Genomic DNA, 21,380 nt, shown 5'->3' with positions numbered 1-21,380 from the left:
TTTAATTGGCAGGTCAGTTCTACTCCCTCACCTGCCTTGGGGACCCAGCAGGTGTGGGGGAAAGAAAGGGTGGGGGGGTGAAGGGGTATCTGGAGAGGTCTGGGGCCAGGGGAGGGTCCCCCGTACAGCAAAGCGGGGAGGGGGGGTCTTGGTTTTTCAGCTGTCTGACTTCGCCTTTTTCTCTGCCTTCTGATGACAACAGAAAATTGACAGTGAATGCCAGGGACTGGATTGGGGGGGGGGGGCGTAGTGGCTGCAATTGACTTGATGGTCGTTGCATCAAAACTGCACTTTATTGGTCTTTTCTCCTGTGAGTTTTTTGAGGTGCAAACTTCTGAAGCAACGCAAAAGCACTGGTAGTTTTTAAGGGTGGGATGTGGGGTCCTCGGTGGTCTCTGAGCTGGGTGGTTTTCTTGCAGACGTTTCATGACCCAACTAGGGAGCGTCATCAGGGCTAGAAGGGAGGGAGGTTTGGGAGGAGGAGGAGGAGGAGGAGGAAGAAGAAGAAGAAGAAGAGGAGGAGGAGGAGGAGGAGGAGGAGGAGGAGGAAGAAGAGGAAGAAGAAGAAGAAGAAGAAGAGGAGGAGGAGGAGGAGGAGGAGGAGGAGGAAGAAGAAGAATAGGAGGAGAAAGAGGAAGAAGAAGAAGGGAGGAGAAGGAAAAGAAGAAGAAGAAAGGAGGAGGAGAAGAAGAAAGGAGAAGGAGGAGGAGAAGGAGGAGAAGAAAAAAAGAGGAAGTTATGCTAGCAGGAGGAGGAGGAAGAGAAGAAGAAGAAGGAAGGAGGAGGAGGAGGAGGAGAAGAAGAAGGAGGAAGGAGGAGGAGAAGAAGAAGAAGAGGAGGAGGAGGAGGAGGAGGAGGAGTGATGTGGGGTCCTTGGAGGTCTCTGAGCTGGGTGGTTTTCTTTGCAGACGTTTCATGACCCAACTAGAGAACATTAGCAATGCTAGAAGGGAGGGGGATTTGAGCCAACCCCACTCCCTTCTAGCACGGATGATATTACCTGGTTGGATCACGAAACGTCTGCAAGAAAACCACCAAGCTCAGAGACCTCCAAAGACCCCACAGTCTTCCTCCTCTCCCCAAACCTCACTCCCTTCTAACAGAATAACAACAGAATAACAGAATAACAGTTATAACAGAATAACACAGCTATAGAAGAGGCTAGACAGTCACATCTGAAATGGTATATAGGTTCTCCTGTTTGAGTAGGGGGCTGGACTAGAAGACCTCCAAGGTCCCTTCCATCTCTATGTCTATGCTATTTTAATTCTATCTATTCTATGCTATTCTATTCCATTCTGCTCCCAGTTCCCATTCTATTCTATTCTATATTATATTTACATTCTATTCATTCTACATTCTATACTCTATTCTGCATTCTATTTATTCATCTAGGCTTATCTATTTATTCTTTCTATCTCTTCTATCTATTCTATTCTATTCATTCATTCGATATTTATCAGATTCTTATTTTCTATTATCCTATTCTATATTCTAATTATTTTCAATTCTAATATTCTATCTATCTATTCTAGTCTATTATATTTTATTTTATATTTATTCTATGCTACTCTACTTACTCTATTCCCTATTTTATATTTCTATATTCTATTCTTTTTATTTTCTATTTATCTACTCTATCTACTGTACTCTATGGTACTCTACTCTACTACTACTCTACTCTACTTACTCTATTCTATTCCCTATTTATATTCTATTTCTATTCTATTAATTTCTACTCACTCTACTCTACTCATTCACTATTTTCTATCTATATTATATTCCATTATCATTTTCTATTTCTGTCTACTCCACTCCATACACTCCACTCTATTCTAATTCTCCATCCCAAGAAAACACCTCTGAGGCTCCCAGGCCTTCCTGAATCCTTCCCCACGGTCTGTGCTTCATCCCAGCAGAGAGCAGGTGAACCAGGTGAGAGAGGGCCGTAAGCCTCACCTAGAGAGCCGGCTGCTGCATCAAAGAACAACAGGGGGACTTATCCAGCATCTCTCCCTCACATGCCCAGGACCAGCAGGACAGGAAGAGCCAGGGGTTCCCCCCACACTTTTCCCCCGAGAAGCTCTCAAGCAACAGCTTCATCAGAGCTGGGAGCCCTTGAAAGATGTCTCCTCTCCTCCCTCTGCTCCTCCTCCTCCTCCATTTCTTTCATCTCTTTCCAAGCCTACCAGCCTCAAAGGGAGGGCAGGTAGAGTTCAACTGGTGGGAAACGGCCTGTTGTTTCAGAGGCTGCGGCAGGTACGGGCAACGGGGAGGGGGAGGTGGGAATTGATATAGTCCACAACTTAGGACCACATGTCCTTGCTAAAGCTAGGTTTCCTGCCCTGAGCCGGGGGCTTGGACGAGATCAGGGCTGGCAAACCTTGGCTCTTTCGTGACTCGTGGACGTTCAACACCAGAATTCCCAGCCAGCTTGCTTTGCGGTGGGGCATTCTGGGAGTGAAGGCCACCCCTCTTAAAGGGACAAGGCTGAGAAATGCTGCATAGGGCTAAAATCAGGAGTCTCAAACTTGGCACTTTGATGATTTGGGACTTAAACTCCAGAAATTCCTGAGGCCCGCACGGGGGAAAACTATGGCCCCCCTCATGATTGGTGGACTTCAACTCCCAGAAGAATTCCTGAGCCAGCATGGGGGAACTATGGTCTCCTCATGACTGGTGGACTTCAACTCCCAGAATTCCGGAGCCAGCATGGGGGAACTTATGTCTCCTCATGACTTGTGGACTTCAAATACCCAGAATTCCTCAGCCAGCATGGGGGGAACTATGGCCCCATCAGGACTTGTGGACTTCAACTACCGGAATCCTGAGCCAGCATAGGGAAAACTATGGTCTCCTCATGACTGGGGGACTTCAAACTCCCAGATTCCTGAGCCAGCAGCCTGGGGGAACTTGGTCTCCTCATGACGGTGGACTTCAACTCCCAGAATTCCTGAGCCAGCATGGCTCAGCATGGAAACCTCTCCTTTTCCCCTCAGCATGGCTGGCTCAGGAATTCTGGGAGTTGAAGTCCACCAGTCATAAAAGAGCCCAGGTTGCCTATCCCTGGACTAGATGATCTCTAAGGTCCCTTCCATCTTTATGATGATGAGGATGATGATGAGAGTTTATTAAGGGAGTTTAGCCCCATTTTAGGAGCTTCAGCTGGTCACTAAATGAACTGTTGTAATCTGAAGGCTGCCTGTAATAACGGAATAATGGAGCTGGAAGGCAGCTGGAAGGTCTTCAACCTCTGCTCACGCAGGAGACCCATTTTGGACAAATGGTAAAGAATAGAATAGAATAGAATAGAATAGAATAGAATAGAATAGAATAGAATAGAATAGAAGGAATGGAATAGAATAGAATTAATAGAAATTGAGAAGACAGCAACAGACAGTAAGTGCCTCCTATGCAAAGAAGCTGAAGAAACAGTGGACCACCTGGTAAGCTGTTGCAAGAAGATCACACAGACTGATTACAAGCAGCGGCATGATAAAGTAGCAACAATGGTGCATTGGAAGATCTGCAAAAAATATCATTTGCCTGTAAGCAAAAACTGGTGGGATCATAAAATAGAGAAAGTCATAGAAAATGATAAAATTAAACTGCTCTGGGACTTCAGAATTCAGACAGACAAGCACCTGCAACATAACACCCCGGACTTAACAATTGTCGATAAGAAAGACAAAAAAGTCTGGATAGTGGACGTGGCAGTGCCTGGAGACAGCAGAAAAGCCGAGAAAGAACTGGAGAAGATAACAAAATACAAAGACCTACAAACAGAAATAGAAAGACTGTGGCAAAAGCAAGCAAGGGTAGTACCAATAGTCATAGGCTCCTTGGGTGCAATCCCAAAACAACTGGAGCATCACTTGAACACAATTGGCATTGACATATTCACTATTAGTCAATTGCAAAAGGCGACCTTGCTAGGAACTGCTTCCATCCTGCAACGATATCTGTAATACCATCAAACATCCACATCTGCCTATCCCAGGTCCTGGGTAAGAACTCGATAGGTAGACAAAATGCCAAATCCAGTCTGAACATCTGGCTGACTGTGCGATGATTAATAATAATAATAATAATATTGGAAGAGACCTTGGTGGTCTTCTAGTCCAACCCCCTGCTCAGGCAGGAAACCCTATACCATTTTGGACAAATGGCTGTCCAGTCTCTTCTTATAAACTTCCAGTGTTGGAGCATTCACAACTTCTGGAGGCAAGTTGTTCCACTGGTTAATTGTTCTCACTGTCAGGAAGTTTCTCCTTAGTTCCAGGTTGCTTCTCTCCTTGGTCAGTTTCCATCCGTTGCTTCTTGTCCTGCCTTTGGAGGTGCTTTGGAGAATAGTTTGACTTCCTCTTCTTTGGGGCAGCCCCGGAAATACTGCCAGTCTGGAGAAAAGAATGACTAGGTGGATTATGATAGCAGTATTCCAGTATCTCAGGGGCTGCCCCAAAGAAGAGGGAGTCAAGCTATTCTCCAAAGTGCCTGAAGACAGGGCAAGAAGCAACGGGTGGAAACTAATCAAGGAGAGAAGCAACCTAGAACTAAGGAGAAACTTCCTGACAGAACAATTAGCCAGTGGAACAACCTGCCTCCAGAAGAGGTGAATACTCCATCCCTGGAGGTTTTTAAGAAGAGACTGGACAGCCACTTGTCTGAAATGATATAGGGTCTCCTGCTTGACCAAGGGGTTGGGCTGGATGACCTCAAGGCCCTTTCCAGCTCTATTCTGATTCTATTCCCCTCTAGTCCATTTTTTTTTTTTTTTTGGTCTAGACTGGCCAAGCCCAGTTCCTGCACCGTTCTTTCTATGTTTTAGTCTCCAGGGCCTTTAATCATCCTAGTTACTTATAATGTAGTTGCTGTCTTTTAGGCACATTAAATTCTCTAAGATTCGTGGATGTTCCTCATTTTACGGAAGAGGAACCACTGGGCGAGAGGGGGAAGGGAGCTTCTACGCTTTGTAATAGCAAAAGCTTTGTGTTTGGGACATCTTCTTCCTTTTTTTTTTGCAAGACCCCCTCCCTCCCTCCCCCCCAATCACAGCATCTCAACTTTCGAGGACATAATAGTAATAATGATAATAATAATACGTGGTAGTGCCTGGAGACAGCAGAATAGCTGAGAAAGAACTGGAGAAGATAACAAAATAGAAAGACCTACAAATAGAAATAGAAAGACTGTGGCAAAAGCAAGCAAGGGTAGTACCAATAGTCATAGGCGCCTTGGGTGCAATCCCAAAACAACTGGAGCACCACTTGAACACCATTGGCATTGACAAATTCGCTATTAGTCAATTGCAAAAGGCAGCCTTACTAGGAACTGCTTCCATCCTGCGACGAGATCTGTAATACCATCAAACATCCACATCTGCCTATCCCAGGTCCTGGGTAAGGACTCGATAGGTAGACAAAATGCCAAATCCAGTCTGAACATCTGGCTGACTGTGCGATGATCCATAATAATAATAATAAAGTTGGAAGGGACCTTGGAGGTCATCTAGTCCAACCCTCTGCTCAAGTAGAAACTCTATACATCCCACTTCAGATCTCAGAATTTCTGCACTAAAAGAAAAAGAGAAACTTGGCCAACACAAATGAGCAAGGAATTGTTGAACGATCACATCCAGCAACAGGTTTCAAGCAAAACCACCATTACAGGTAACCCGTGATTTCGTTTAGTGACCGTTACGACAGCACTGAAAAAAGGGATTAGGACCGTTTTTATCGTTTACGACCCTTGCTGCATCCCCATGGTGATGATTTCCATGGTATAGGGCAGCGGTTCTCAACGTTTGTGTGACGGCGACCCCCGTCACAGAAATGTTATGCGCATGCGCGGCGCTGCCCCCGGAGGGGAGAAAATGGCGGATCGCCGCCTTTGGCGACCCCCGAAAAATGGTCGATCGACCCCAAATGGGGTCGCGACCCATAGGTTGAGAACCGCTGGTATAGGGTTTCCTGCCTGAGCAGAGGGTTGGACTAGATGACCTCCAAGGTCCCTTCCAACCTTATTATTATTATTAACAACCTGCCTCCAGAAGTTGTGAATGCTCCAACACTGGAAGTTTTTAAGAAGAGAACTGGACAGCCATTTGTCCAAAATGGTATAGAGTTTTCTGCCTGAGCAGGGGGTTGGACTAGATGACCTCCAAGGTCCCTTCCAACTTTATTATTATTATTATTACTATTACTACTACTACTATTATTATTATATATTTAGGTAGTCCTAGATTTACGACCGTTTGTTTAGTGACCGCTCAACGTTACGATAGCACTGTGATTTATGACCGTTTTTCACACATATGACTGTTGCAGCATCCCCAGGGTCACATGATCAAAATTTCGGACACTTAGCGACTGACTCACGTTTATGACGGTCACGGTGTCCCAGGGTCACATGATTCCCTTTTTTACAACCTTCTTGACAAGCAAAGTCCATGGGGAAGCCAGCTTCACTTAACAACTATGTTACCCATTTAACGACTGCATGGTTCACTTAACAACTGTGGTTTAATGTGGTGGTAAAATAGGGCAAAGCTCACTTAACAGCTGTCTCAGCCAGGCAAATTCTGGGTTCATAAATTGAGGACTCTCTGTGTTTATCATAGCAGGAAAAGTACAAAGGAGCATTTTTGATTGATAAAGTCATCTTTATCCAGTTACATCATAAAAATCCAGCACCCAATAATATTTAAGCAGAACCCCTGATATGAATATTGTATTACAGTCTGGGGAAAAACCTCCTGAGTCCCACGGAGTCATTGTTAAAAAAGACACAATTGCCTTTTATTGACACAGTCAGTACATACAGCTGAATAATCATTTATTACTCCAGCCTGAGAAAGTTTGTATTTTGTGGTTAGAAAATTGCAGCAATTTGGTAGCTAAGGCAGAAAAACTTCTGCATTCCATTATAGTACAAACTTGTGATTAAATAGTATAGAGGTAATTCTCAACTGACAGCCATAATTAAGCCCAAAATTTATGTTGCTAAGTGAAAGATTTGTTAAGTGAGTTTTATTCTACTTTACAACCTTTTTTAATGATAATGATAATGATGATGATGATAATAATAATAATAATAATAATAACAACAACAACAACAACAACAACAACAACAACAATAATAATAATAATAATAATAATAATAATAATAATAATAATAATAATAAAGTTGGAAGGGACCTTGAAGGTCATCTTGGCCCACCCCCTGCTCAGGCAGAAAACCCTACACCAGGAGTAGGCAACCTCGGCTCTTGTATGACTCGTGGACTTCAACTCCCAGAATTCCTGAGCCAGCCACGCTGAGGGAAAAGGGAGAGGTTTCCAATCTGAGCCATGCTGGCTCAGGAATTCTGGGAGTTGAAGTCCACGAGTCATGAGGGGGCCACAGTTCCCCCATGCTGGCTCAGGAATTCTGGGTGTTGAAGTTCACAAGTCATGAGGGGGCCATAGTTCCCCCATGCTGGCTCAGGAATTCTGGGAGTTGAAGTCCACGAGTCATAAAAGAGCCAAGGTTGCCTACCCCTGCCCTATACCATCACAGACAAATCGCCGTCCAGTCTCTTCTTAAAAACTTCCAGTGTTGGAGCATTCACAGCTTCTGGAGGCAAGGAGTTCCACTGGTTAATTATTCTAAGTTAGAGTTTCTTAGAGTCGATGAATCCTTGTGTCAATATATTCCTTTTATTTCTTTCCTGTTCCGTCGTTTCTCCCCATTGTGGACTTGAGAATTGTTATATAGATAGATAGCTAACCTTTATTGTCATTTTTTTTTATTACTGTGGGCACATTGGCGCACATTAAAAAATTTAGTTGCTTGCTCTCAAAGTGTACGCATACATAACACCCATTTAAATTTCCTTCCTTCCTGGTGCTCGGAAGGGTCTTGCTCTCCGTTTGCTCCATTAGCCAGATTATATTCTAACTCCAGAATATATTTGCCACATGTCTTTCTGTACAGGGAGTCCTCAATTTATGACCACAGCCGGGCCCAAATTTTCTGTTGCTAAGCAAGGCAGTTCTTGAGTGAATTTTGGCCCCATTTTACGACATTTCTTGCCACCGTACTTAATAGATGTTACATACATAAGACGGTTGTTATGGCTTTCTGTTGACTTTGACTGTCAGAAGGTGACAAGGGGATTGCGTGACCCCCAGGGGACACCGCAACCGTCATAAATATGAGTCAGATGCCAAGTGTCCGAATTTTGACCACGTGCCCATGAGGAGGCTGCGACGGTTGTGTGAAAACGGCCATGTCACTTTTTCCAGGGCTGTTGTACTTTTGAAGAGTCACTAAATGAACGGTTGTAAATTGAGGATTATTCGCACTGGGTACCCATCAGCGTGGATCAGCTTGGACTTTCCTGGATGAAACGGCAGTGGGTTTTTTTTTCTTCTTGGTTATGATCCGATTCAAACATGCCAGGGGTTTAATTTCAGGACAGCTCACTTCCTTTTTCGTCCCTTTTGTATGGACAGAGATGGGGAAATGTGGGTTTTCCCAAGGAAGCCTAGATTGACATCTTACCGGCAGTCATCCTCAAGAGAAGGAAGTGTAAGGTTGGCTTAGTGGAGATATAAAAGGGTTTGGGTGACCCAAAAGGATTATCAATTCGGTGGTGACCGACGGTTTGCACTGGCACCGAAGTCAGAACAGCTATCCTGTTGCAAGCCAAAACCTTCTTAGTAAGTAATTTGATTTGATTCGAATTGAATTCAATACTTTATTTAGAATAGAACAGAATAGAGTAGAATAGAGTAGAATAAAATAGAATAGAGTAGAGTAGAGTAGAATAGAGTAGAGTAGTATATATAGAATAGAATAAGTAGAATAGAGTAGAATAGAATAGAATAGAATAGAGTAGAGTAGAGTAGAGTAGAGTACAATAAAGTAGAATAGAATAGAGTAGAGTAGAGTAGAGTAGAGTAGAGTAGAGTAGAATAGAATAGAATAGAATAGAATAGAGTAGAATAGAATAGAGTAGAGTAGAGTAGAGTAGAGTAGAGTAGAGTAGAGTAGAGTAGAGTAGAGTAGAGTAGAGTAGAATAGAATAGAATAGAATAGAGCTGGAAGGGACCTTGGAGGTCTTCTAGTCCAGCCCCCTGCTCAAGCAGGAGGACCTATACCATCTCAGACAAGTGACTATCCAGTCTCTTCTTAAAAACTTCCAGTGATGGAGCGCCCACAATTTCTTGTGGCAAGCTGTTCCACTGGTTGGTTTTCCTCACTGTCAGGAAGAATATGGCTGCTTTGGGGGGAGGTGTCGTTTCCGGTTCAAAGTCCCAAAAGTGCTTTTTTCAGGAGGCAACTGGACTTTCTTGTTTTTCTCTTTGAAGACCTTTCGCTTCTCATTCAAGAAGCTTCTTCGGGTTCTGACTGAATGGTGGGGAAGGGAAGGATTTATACTCCTTGCAGACAACCGGTCATTTGCCTCCTTTGAGAGAGTCGTTGAGGCCACTTGGAGGCTTATCTGTGTCCTCAGGGTCACCTGAGCGGTGCAAATGGATGTGGAGCCTTCTTGGAATTGCTGAAAGGACTGTGTTGTTGACGGGAGATGGGTGGTGTCGTGTCCCTCCCCCTCCGTTGAGGGAGGGACTGTTCAGTTTTGACACAGATGGCCTCTTGGACCCCTCTTTCAAGCCAACGGTCCTCTCCGTCCAAAATGTGGAATTTGCTGTCTTTGAAAGAGCGGCCTTTGTGTTTTAAATGCAGACGGGCCGCCGAATCTGATCCTGATGGGTTTGTTCTCCTAGGCCAGGGCTAGGCAACCTGGGCTCTTTTATGACTGGTGGACTTCAACTCCCAGAATTCCTCAGCCAGCCCTGCTGAGGGGAAAGGGAGAAGTTTCCAAGCTGAGCCATGCTGGCTCAGGAATTCTGGGAGTTGAAGTCTACCAGTCATAAAAGGGCCAGGTTTGAAGACCTCTGGTTTAAATATTTAAATATGTTTTCCTCACGGTCCTGTGATCAAAATTCAGGCATTTGGGCAGGGCTAGGCAACAGTGGCTCTTTTATGACTCGTGGACTTCAACTCCCAGAATTCCTGAGCCAGCCATGCTGCGGGGAAAGGGAGAGGTTTCCAAGACGAGCCATGCTGGCTGAGGAATTCTGGGAGTTGAAGTCCACGAATCATGAAGGGACCATAGTTCCCCCATGCTGGCTCAGGAATTCTGGGAGTTGAAGTCCACCAATCATAAAAGAGCCAAGGTTGCTTACTCCTGACCTAGGTTGTACCTTACAAAAGGTTGGGTTGGGAAACATGGCACCCCGTTGGGACTGCACGGATGACACTTGGGGTGAAGCATCGGGGGGAGGGCAGTGATGCCCGGAGCGGCTGTGAGATGGACGGCTGAATCTTATCCTGATGGGTTTGTTCTCCTATGTGGTGCCCTGCATTTGTGAAGTTGTTGTCATCTATCTCATCCAAGAAGATGAGAAGGGTAATAGTAATACAGCCATACTACATACTAGGCACAGGTATAGTATAGGCCACTGATGGCAAACCTTTGAGAGACCGAGTGCCCAAACTGCAACCCCAAACCCACTTATGTATCGTCGGGTGCCGGGTGGGCGTGGTCCATTGGGTGGGTGTGGCCCATTAGGTGGGCATGGCCCATTGGCTGGGTGTGGCCAATTGGGTGGGCGTGGCTGCGGTGGTAACGGCAGACTGGGTGGGACTAAAAAGTTCAATCAATCAAGTCCAACTTTGCGAGATCTTTTTTTTCCCGCGAGAAGTTGAAATTGACTGATTGAACCTTTTTTTTTTTGCACATGGCGGCGGAGGCCTAAAGCAAAAAGGTTTTATAAAACCCAGCCAAAGGCCTAGGACTGGGGCGATGGCGCACCTGCCCACAGAGAGGGACAGAATCAAGATCACGTGAAGTGTTAATTCCACTTTACAAGGCCTTGGTAAGGCCACACTTGGAATCCTGCACCCAGTTTTGGTCGCCATAGTGTAAAAAAGTTGTTGAGATTCTAGAGAAAGAGGGCAGAGAAGAGCAACAAAGAGGATCAGGGGACTGAAGGCTAAAACATATAAGGAACGGTTGCTGGAATTGGGTAGGTCTAGTTTAATGAAGGATAATAATAATGATGATGATGATGATGATACTCATTTCACAATTAGTGACTCTTGAACCTTCCTCTTCTAGGGTCCTTGTTCTCTTCCTCCTGTGGGAATCTCCGTGAGCCACATGGCTAACCTGCACTTGAAAACGATGATGTGGATTTTTTTCCTGCCGATTTTTGAGCCTCGTCTCTTTCTTAAAACAGAAACGGAGCCCACAGGAGCCCTGAAACTCCAAGTAACTGAGAGGGGGCTGGCCTATGGTGAGTTTCTCCTTGGGGTCCTCACAGATGGAGACTTAAGCATGAAGCACGAGATGTGAGATAGATAGATCACCTTTATTGTCACCCTTTACCGTGGGCACATTGGCACACGTTAAAAAGGAAATTTTGTGGCTTGCTCTCTTAAGCAAAGTCAGAAGGGATCCCGGGATCTTTGCGTGATTCGGTCGTCAGCCAATTATATCTTTATGCAATTGGCAAAAGGGTCGTTGCATTCTGATTCAACCTGCAAACTTTGGTATAGATCAGGTCGTCCGGTGGAAACTTAGTTTCTTAACCTCCGTCCCTTTAAGACGGGTGAACTCCCAGAATTCCCCAGCCAATGTGCTTGGAGATATGAGGATTTCAGCTCCCAGAATTCCCCAGCCAGCATGCTTGCAGATGAATGGACCAATTCCCAGAATTCCCGCCAGCATGCATGCAGATAAATGGACTTCAACTCCCAGAATTCCTGCCAGCATGCATGGAGAGGAATGGACTTCAACTCCCAGAATTCCCGCCAGCATGCATGGAGAAGAATGGACTTCAACTCCCAGAATTCCCCTGCCAGCATGCTGCCTTCAAGATGTGTGGACTTCAATTCCACTTCACGGTGTGTGGACTTTAAGATGCGTGGACTTCAACTCCCATGGCTGGCTGGGGAATTCTGGGAGTTGAAGTCCACAGATCTTAAAATGGCCGAGGTTGAAAAACACTGCGTTAGGAGGACTTGACCTTTTTCCTCCACTGAGGATTCTTTCTTAGAAGACCCCCATGAAATTTGAACAGCAGCCTTACCCAATGGGGACCTTCTCGGGCTTTAGTGCTGGCTGGGGATTATGGGAGTTGATGTCCATAATGTTGAAAGTTTGATGGTGATACCGGGCAACACGTGTCCACCATATTGTTCTGTCCCAGCCCACGTGAGTCCTTGTTACGTTCCCAAGGAGAAACCCCTCTTCCAAGAAACAAGCTGGAACCGCAGGAAAAAAACCAACCCCTTTTATTATTTACAGACCTGAATCAATGTCCTAAGGCTAACAAAACACAGTCCATAGAAACTCGATCTCAACACTAACGGTTGCCTTCGGCCACCAGCGCCTCCGACACCTTCCCTTTTATTATGCAGCCCAGGCGTGACTTCCTAATGCCTTCTCCTTTGCCTTTGGAGTTACCCCCTTGCATCCCTCTGTCCTACTCGCTTCTCTTGCCTGCGCTTTCGTGCATCCGGGATTTGTCCCAGCTGTTCTTCATCACTGCCCAACTCAAGACTCCCAGCACAATTGCGTCTCAGCCTGAGCGCGAGTAGAGGGGCCAGGCTCCTTGTCTGACCGTAAGTCTTGGAGCTCCTCAGAGCCTTCCTCTGACTCCGATCTCACTCCAGGCCCCTCCTCTTCCTCCTCCTCTGAGTCCTCAGACTCAGCTGTTAGATCCGCTGGCTGGTGAGGAATTACAACACATACATGATAATAAGTACCTGACTTATGTTTACATTTCCAATGTCTATCCGACATGTTCTTAATTATGTTTGCCAATCTTGCTGGTGGCGAGTGTCCTCTAGGAAATGTTTTATATAAAGTCCTTCCTGTTGACCTTGACTCTCGCTAACTCTTTGCAGTGAAGGACGTGGCGTTGGAGACGCTTCTGTCACAACTCAGGGAGGAGAAAATCCAGGATCAAAGCAACAGTTACAACGAGCCCCTGTTGGGAGAAGTCTCTTTGTCCTTCTCAAAGTAAGGCTGGGCCCAGCTGCCTCCTCGGCTAAAGTAGAGGTAGTCCTTGGCTTTAGGACCACAACAGAGCCCCAGAGTTCTCTGGTCAAAGTGAGACCTTTGTTAGGTGACTTTTGCCCCATTTTACGACCTTTCTCATCACGGTTAATAATGATGATGATGATGATGATGATGATGATGATGATGATGATGATGATGATAGAGTTGGAAGAGATCTTGGAGGTCTTAAAAACTTCCAGGGTTGTTAAGAAGTGACTGGACAGCCATTTGTCTGAAATGGCATAGGGTTTCCTGCCTGAGCAGGGGGTTGGACTAGATGACTTCCAAGGTCCCATCCTCCTTCTTCGTCTTCTTCTTCTTCATCATCATCTTCTTCTTCTCCACTCCCCACTCCCTTCTAGCACTGATGATGTTACCTAGTTTGGTAATGAAATGTCTGCAAGAAAGTAATCAAGCTCAGAGAGCAGCAATACCCCACAGTCCTCCACCTCCTCCTCCTCCTCTTTCTTCTTCTTCTTTTTCTTCTTCTTCTTCTTCTTCTCCTCCTCCTCTTCCTCTTCCTCTTCTTCTTCTTCTTCTTCTTCTTCTTCTTTTCCTCCTCCTACTCCTCCTCTTCTTCTTCTTCTTATTATTATTATTAATAATTATAATAATAATGTTTGAAGGGACCTTGGAAGTCATCTAGTCCAACCCCCTGCTCAGGCAGGAAACCCTATACCATTTCAGACAAATGGCTGTCCAGTCTCTTCTTAAAATCTTCCAGGGTTGGAGCATTCACAGCTTCCAGAGGCACGTTATTCCACTAAATAACAGAATAACAGAATTGGAAGGGACCTCAGAGGTCATCTAGTCCAACCCCTGCCCAGGCAGGAAACCCTACTAGTCCTTCCATAAAAATGGCAATTAAATGGTCTCCTTTATTTCAAATGACATATATAATAATAGAGGGAGATCTATTTGACGATCTAAAAGCACTGATATAGAAGCCTAGTTGGCAAAAGAAGAAAGCCAGAATAAGGCTGAAGAAAATTGGGGTTTTGATTTATTAGAGGGGATTTCATATTATTAATTAGAGGGTTAAAGAGAGAAGTTGAGATAAGGGGAATTTTGGTTGTTGGATTTAAAATATTTTGAATTTAGTTGAAAATAAGGATTTTATCTGTTCAATATTTAAAAATTAGACCTAAAAGAAAAAAATATTAATTATTATGAATATGTTTAATTTATTGATTAACCCAGGCAATATATATATATATATATATATATATATATATATATATATATATATATATATATATATATATATATATATATATATATATAATGGTTTTGATTTATTAAAGGGGCTATTGTATTATTAAGGAGATGATTTAATATGGTGGGAAATAGATAACTTTTAGGAAATAGAACAAGACTACATTCAAATAGATAAAATGTGTATTTTGGATATTAGATTCTGTTATGAATTGAGATAAAGGAAATCTTGGTTTCCTAAAGCCTGAAAATTATATATATCAAAGGTTAAATTGGAGTATTGATGGGAAACTAAAAACTGGGGGGAAATTAATAACAGGATATGGATTGTTTACGAAGATTGAATGTAAAATGTAATTAAGATACAGATAAGCTAAAATTTTATTGATCAATGTAATTATTATGTTTTTACTGAGTTGATATAATAAGAACTGGATTAGCTTGAATACAAGACGGTAAATATTAAGGGGAAGAGAGAGGTTGTAACTTGAGATTTGCACTAAACATTTTGTTATCGAACTGTTGATTAACCCAGCCACCACGTTGCTTTTTAAATAACTTAAATGTAAAGTTGGAAAATTAATAAAATATTATTTTTTAAAAAACCAAAACAACTGCAACGAATCACATCCAAGGTCGTAAAATGGGACAAAAACTCACTTAACCAACGTCTGACTTAACAACAGACATTTTGAGTGGTTAAGTCAAGGCCAATTTGTAGAGCTTGCGTTGAACACAGGGCAGTTCCCGAAATTCTTTTCGTCAGGATTTTATGGCTTTCAACACGATACACCGGAGCCTTCATGGCCCTGAAAAATGTATTCTGGCATATACAAGGAAGAACACTTCCTGCCTCTTTCCTGTTCTCCTTCGCAGCATCAAAATCAAACAAGTTGAGGTGAAGGACTCAGAGGCTGAGTTTGCCGAGGAAACAGGGATTCGACTGATCATCCGGAACGCTCAAGTTGTGCTCAGCACCAATTGGAAGAACAAATATTGGTTTGGGTAAGTATTCTTGGGGATAATAATAATAATAATAATAATAATAATAATAGTAGTAGTAGTAGTAGTAGTAGTAGTAGTAGTAGTAGCAGCAGCAGCAGCAGCAGCAGCAGCAGCAGCAGCAGTAGTAGTAGTAGTAATAGAGAAGCTGAAGAAACAGTGGACCACCTGGTAAGCTGTTGCAAGAAGATTGCACAGACTGACTACAAGCAGCGGCATGACAAAGTAGCAACAATGGTGCATTGGAAGATCTGCAAAAAATATCATTTGCCTGTAAGCAAAAACTGGTGGGATCATAAAATAGAGAAAGTCATAGAAAATGATAAAATTAAACTGCTCTGGGACTTCAGAATTCAAACAGACAAGCACCTGCAACATAACACCCCAGACTTAACAATTGTCGATAAGAAAGACAAAAAAGTCTGGATAGTGGACGTGGCAGTGCCTGGAGATAGCAGAATAGAAGAGAAAGAACTGGAGAAGATAACAAAATATAAAGACCTACAAATAGAAATAGAAAGACTGTGGCAAAAGCAAGCAAGGGTAGTACCAATAGTGATAGGCTCCTTGGGTGCAATCCCAAAACAACTGGAGCACCACTTGAACACCATGGCATTGACAAATTCGCTATTAGTCAATTGCAAAAGGCGGCCTTACTAGGAACTGCTTCCATCCTGCGACGATATCTGTAATACCATCAAAACATCCACATCTGCCTATCCCAGGTTCTGGGTAAGGACTCGATAGGTAGACAAAATGCCAAATCCAGTCTGAACATCTGGCTGACTGTGCGATGATCCATAGTAATAGTAATAATAATAATGATGATGGTGGTGGTGGTGGTAGGGTGGTGATGATGATGGAAGGGACCTTGGAGGTCATCTAGTCCAAGCCCCTGCTCAGGCAGAAAACCCTATACCATGGGAGTTGGGGGTCTGAGGAAGGGAGTCCAGGAGGCAAGTTACGGATTTGGGATTTACCTGGCATAGGGCAGAATAACAGAGATGGAAGGGATCACGGAGGTCATCTAGTCCAACCCTCTGCTCAGGCAGGAAACCCTAGACCATTTCAGACAAACGGCTGTCCAGTCTCTTCTTAAAAACTTCCAGTGTTGGAGCATTCACCGCTTCTGGAGGCAGGTTGTTCCACTGGTTAATTGTTCTCACTGTCAGGAAGTTTCTCCTTAGTTCTAGGTTGCTTCTCTCCTTGATTAGTTTCCATCCGTTGCTTCTTGTCCTGCCTTCAGGTGCTTTGGAAAATAGCTTAATTCCCTCTTTCTTGTCCTGTCTTCCGGTGCTTTGGTGGATAATTTGACCCCCCTCTTTTTTGTGGCAGCCCCTGAGATACTGGAAGGCTGCTATCATGTCCCCCCTAGTCCTCGACAAGAGGGTCCATACATGCCAAGGTCCTTCAAGCTTCTTGTAATGTAGATTGGATAGGAGTCCCATTGGTGGTTCCCTCAAGAGAACCAAGCTCCGAGAGCACCAAGGACCCCACAGTTCTCCTCCTGCTCCACTCTGCAAACCCCACCACCCTACTAGCCCTGATGATGTTCCCTAGTTGGACAATGAAATGTCTGCCCGAAAACAACCCAGCTCAGAGAGCCCCAAGGACTCCACAAATTCCTCCTCCTCCTCCTCCTCCTCCTCCTCCTCCTCCTCCTCCTCCTCCTCCTCCTCCTCCTCCTCCTCCTCCTCCTCTCCACACACCCCATTCAAGCCCTGATGATGTTCCCTAGTTTGGTCATGAATTGTCTGCAAGATAAACATCAGAGATCACCAAGAACCCTACAGTCCTCCTCCTCCTCCTCCCCTCCTCCTCCTCCTCCTCCTCCTCCTCCTCCTCCTCCTCCTCCCCTCCTCCTCCTCCTCCTCCTTCTCTCCACAACCCACTCCCTTCTAGTGCTGATGATGTTCCCTAGTTGGGTAATGAAATGTCTGCAAGAAAACAACCATGCTCAGAGACCACCAAGGACTCCACAAAACTCCTCCCCCTTCCCCTCGCCGCCTCCTCCTCCTCCTCCCTCTCCTCCTCTCCACACATCCCATTCAAGCCCTGATGATGTTCCCTAGTTTGGTCATGAAATGTCTGCAAGATAAACATCAGAGATCACCAAGAACCCTACAGTCCTCCTCCTCCTCCTCCTCTCTACAACCCACTCCCTTCTAGTGCTGATGATGTTCCCTACTGAAGTGTCTGCAAGAAAACAACCAAGCTCAGAGAGCACCAGGTCCCCACAAACCACCACCACCTCCTCCTCCTCCTCCTCCTCCTCTGTAAACCTCACTCCCTTCTAGCAGTGGAGATTTGACCAAGGTGGGCAGCTCACAGATCTCTCTCCGTCCCTTCAGACAGGATGATGGCATGGTCCAGATCAACATCAATGGACTGTCCCTCACGGCCCTCTTTGGACTGGACGTGGATGATGGGGGACGAGCCCTGGTGCAGTACATCGGCTGCGTCTCCAACATTCCCGACGTTGACTTTTTGGGGCCAAAAAGGTAGGCCATAAAGCCCTGTCTTCACATGTTTAATAATAAGAATAAGAATAGGAACTGCTTCCATCCTGCGACGATATCTGTAATACCATCAAACATCCACATCTGTCTATCCCAGGTCCTGGGTGAGGACTCGATAGGTAGACAAAATGCCAAATCCAGTCTGAACATCTGGCTGACTGTGTGATGATCCATAATAATAATAATAATAATAATAATAATAATAATAATAATAATAATAATAATAATAATAGTAAAGTTGGAAGGGACCTTGGAGGTTATCTAGTCCAACCCCTTGCTCAGGCAAGAAATCCTGTACCATTTCAAACAAATGGCTCTCCAGTCTCTTCTTAAAAACTTCCAGTATTGCAGCATTCACCACTTCTCTAGGCAGGTAGTTCCACTGGTTAATCAATCTCATTGGCAGGAAATTTCTCCTTAGTTCCAGGCTGCTTCTCTCCTTGGTTAGTTTCCATCCGTTGCTTCTTGTCCTGCCTTCAGGCACTTTGGAGAAGAGCTTGACTCCCTCTTCTTTGTGGCAGCCCCTGAGATACTGGACCAATGCTATCCTGTCCCCCCTCGTCCTTATCTTTATTAAACTAGACATTCCCAATTCCAGCAATCATCCCTTATATGTTTTAGCCTCCAGTCCCCTGATCATCTTTGTTGCTCTTCTCTGCACTCTTTCTAGAGTCTCAGCATCTTTTTTACATTGTGGTGACCAAAACTGAATGCAGGATTTCAAGTGTGGCCTTACCAAGGCATTGTAAAGTGGTATTAATATTTCACATGACCTTGATTCTATCCCTCTGTTAATGCAGCCTAGCACTGCGTTGGCCTTTTTGGCAGCTGCAGCACACGGCTGGCTCCTATTTAAGGGATTGTCCACTAGGACTCAGAGGTCCCTCTCACAGTTACTACTATTGAGCAAGGTACCCCCTATACTATACCTGTACATTTGGTTTTTCTTGCCTAAATGTAGAACCTTACTTTTTTCACCATTGAATTTCATTTTTTAGATAGCACCCAGTGTTCCAGTTTGTTCAGATCCTTCTGTATCCTAAGCCTGTCTTCTGGAGTGTTGGCTATTCCTGCCAGCTTGGTGTCGTCTGCAAATTTGATGAGTTCCCCATCTATCCCCACATCCAAATCGTTGATATAGATATTAAAGAGCACTGGGCCCAGTACAAAGCCCTGGGGCACCCCACTACACACTTCCCTCCATCTAGTTGCGGTTCCATTGAGGACCACACGCTGAGTACAGCCGGTCAGCCAGCTACAGATCCATCTGGTGGTGGTTCTATCTACCCCACATTTTTCTATCTTGTCAAGTAGTAGGTTGTGATCTACTTTATCAAATGCCTTACTGAAGTCCAAGTAAATTATGTCCACAGCATTCCTCTGATCCACTAATTTTGACAATTGGTCAAAGAATGCAATAAGATTTGTCTGGCATGATCTATTTTTGACAAACCCTTGTTGGCTTTTAGTAATGACTTTGTTTGCCTCTAGGTGTTCATTGATTCGTTGTTTGATTATCTTTTCCAGGATCTTCCCAGGTATTGAGGTCAGGCTGATAGGTCTGTAATTTCCTGGATCCATTTTTTTTCCTTTTTTGAGGATGGGAACTACATCAATTCTTTTCCAGTCCTCTAGTAGTTCCCCAGTGCTCCAGGGTCTTTGAAAAATATAATTCAGTGGTTCTGAGATCACATCTGCCAGTTCCTGGAGAACCTTGGAATGTAATCTATCTGGTCCTGGCGATTTGAACTCGTCTAGGCTGGACAGGTGCTCACTTACCATTTTCCTACCTATCCTAACTTACATTTCTATTCTGTTTTTTTATGGCACTGTTTTCGATAGGTTGGTCTGTTTTTTCCCTTTGTGTAAAGACAGATGCAAAAAATGAATTAAATAGTTCTGCTTTCTCCCTGTTGCTTGTCACCTTCTTGCCACTTTCACCCACTAATGGACCAATCATTTCCTTCACTTTTTTCTTGTTTTTTTACATGTTGAAAGAAGCTTTTTTTGTTATTTTTGACTTTGGTCGCAAGCCTTAGTTCATTTTGAGCCTTGGCTTTCTTCACTTCATCTTTGCAGGCTCGTGCTATTTGCTGATATTCTGACTTAGTTATGTTCCCCTCTTTCCACTTTCTATACTTGTCCTTTTTATCTTTCAATTTGTCAGAGAGTTCTTTATGCAGCCGTGCTGGTTTCTTTTGAGAGCTGTTATTTTTCCTCTTTGTTGGTATTGTGCTAGACTGGGCTTTTATTATCTCATTTTTCAAAATTTCCCAAGCTTCTTGAGTTGTTTTCCCCTGGAGGATTCTCATCCATGGAATCCTTCCCAATCCCTCTCTAAGTTTATTGAAATTAGCTCTCTTGAAGTCCAAGACTCTAGTTTGACTGTGTTCTATTGCTTGTGCTTCCATAATGTTGAATTTCAATATTACATGATCACTTCCTCCCAGGGTTCCTATGGCTTCAACACCTTCTATCATTTCATCTCTGTTAGTGAGAATTAGATCCAAAATGACTAATCCCCTAGTTCCCTTCTGTACTTTTTGGGAGACAAAGTTGTCTGCTGGGTTTGTAAGGAACCTATTTGATCTTCCACTTGGTGCAGAGTTTGTCTCCCAGTTGATGTCAGGGTAGTTAAAGTCCCCCATTACTATTGTGATGTGCTTCCTACATACTTTAGTTAGCTGACTAGCAAAAAGTTCATCTATTTCCTCTGTTTGGTTGGGTGGCCTGTAGTATACACCTTTGGCAATGTCATTTTTTCCCCCTTTTCTATTGACCCAAATGCATTCAAGACAGTTTTTATCATTGTTGTGCTCTATTTCTGTAGAGATGTAGTTATTTCTTATATAGAGAGCAACTCCACCTCCTTTTATTTGGTCTGTTTCTTTTAAATAATTTAAATCCCTCTAGCTGTGTGTTCCATGTGTGGGTTTCATCCCACCATGTTTCCATAATGGCAACAATATCATATCTGCCCTCATTAACCTGAATTTCTAGTTCACCCTGTTTGATATTCATACTCTGTGCATTGGTGTATAGACATTTGAATCCTTTGTGAGTGGCCCTGTGTTTGCTTCCTACATAACTTGTGTGGTGCCTGAGTTCCCCTATTGTCTTACCACCTATTTGGTTAGTGCACTTTGTGTGGCACTCACTATTACAGGCTTGATTTTGCTTGACAGCAAGGTTGGTATTCTTACATGCACTGATAGCCCTATAATTTTTAGATTGCCAGGGACAGGGATGTTCTGTATCAATTAACTCACTGTCCCTGCTGTTTAGTTTAAATTTTCCTCCAGAAAATCTGTGAATTTATAGCCGAGTAACTCAGTCCCTTTCTTTGATGGATGCAAACCATCTCTTTTGTACATCTTTTCATTGGACCAGCTACAGACATCGTGACTAATATATCCAAAGCCTTCCCCTTTACACCACTCCTTTAGCCACATATTGAATTGTGCTATGCGCTGGCCTTTTCCATTTTGCTCCTTGTACACTGGTTTGATCCATGTCATCTTCACCATCCA

The 21,380-nt window shown here is 44.0% G+C and overlaps 1 protein-coding gene across 3 annotated transcripts in view; it reads left to right on the top strand.

The window, feature by feature from the left end:
* Positions 1-21,380, top strand: part of LOC120317338 (bactericidal permeability-increasing protein-like) — a 46,402-nt gene that overhangs the window by 6,414 nt on the left and 18,608 nt on the right. For 2 of the 3 annotated variants that reach the window (XM_039363869.1, XM_039363867.1), the window contains exons 2-5: positions 11,168-11,345; positions 12,961-13,075; positions 15,206-15,334; positions 17,683-17,832. In XM_039363869.1, coding sequence (XP_039219803.1) covers positions 11,210-11,345; positions 12,961-13,075; positions 15,206-15,334; positions 17,683-17,832 — 530 coding nt within the window. In that variant the 5' untranslated portion in view covers positions 11,168-11,209. Of the gene's footprint in view, positions 1-11,166; positions 11,346-12,960; positions 13,076-15,205; positions 15,335-17,682; positions 17,833-21,380 lie in introns of those variants that run through there. The other variant, XM_039363868.1, reaches the window with a different exon arrangement.

The sequence above is a fragment of the Crotalus tigris genome, unplaced genomic scaffold, assembly GCF_016545835.1.
Source record: "Crotalus tigris isolate CLP2741 ecotype Arizona unplaced genomic scaffold, ASM1654583v1 scf7180000019601.482383, whole genome shotgun sequence".
Taxonomy (NCBI): Eukaryota; Metazoa; Chordata; class Lepidosauria; order Squamata; family Viperidae; genus Crotalus; species Crotalus tigris.
This window is presented reverse-complemented; position numbering and strand designations above follow the sequence as displayed.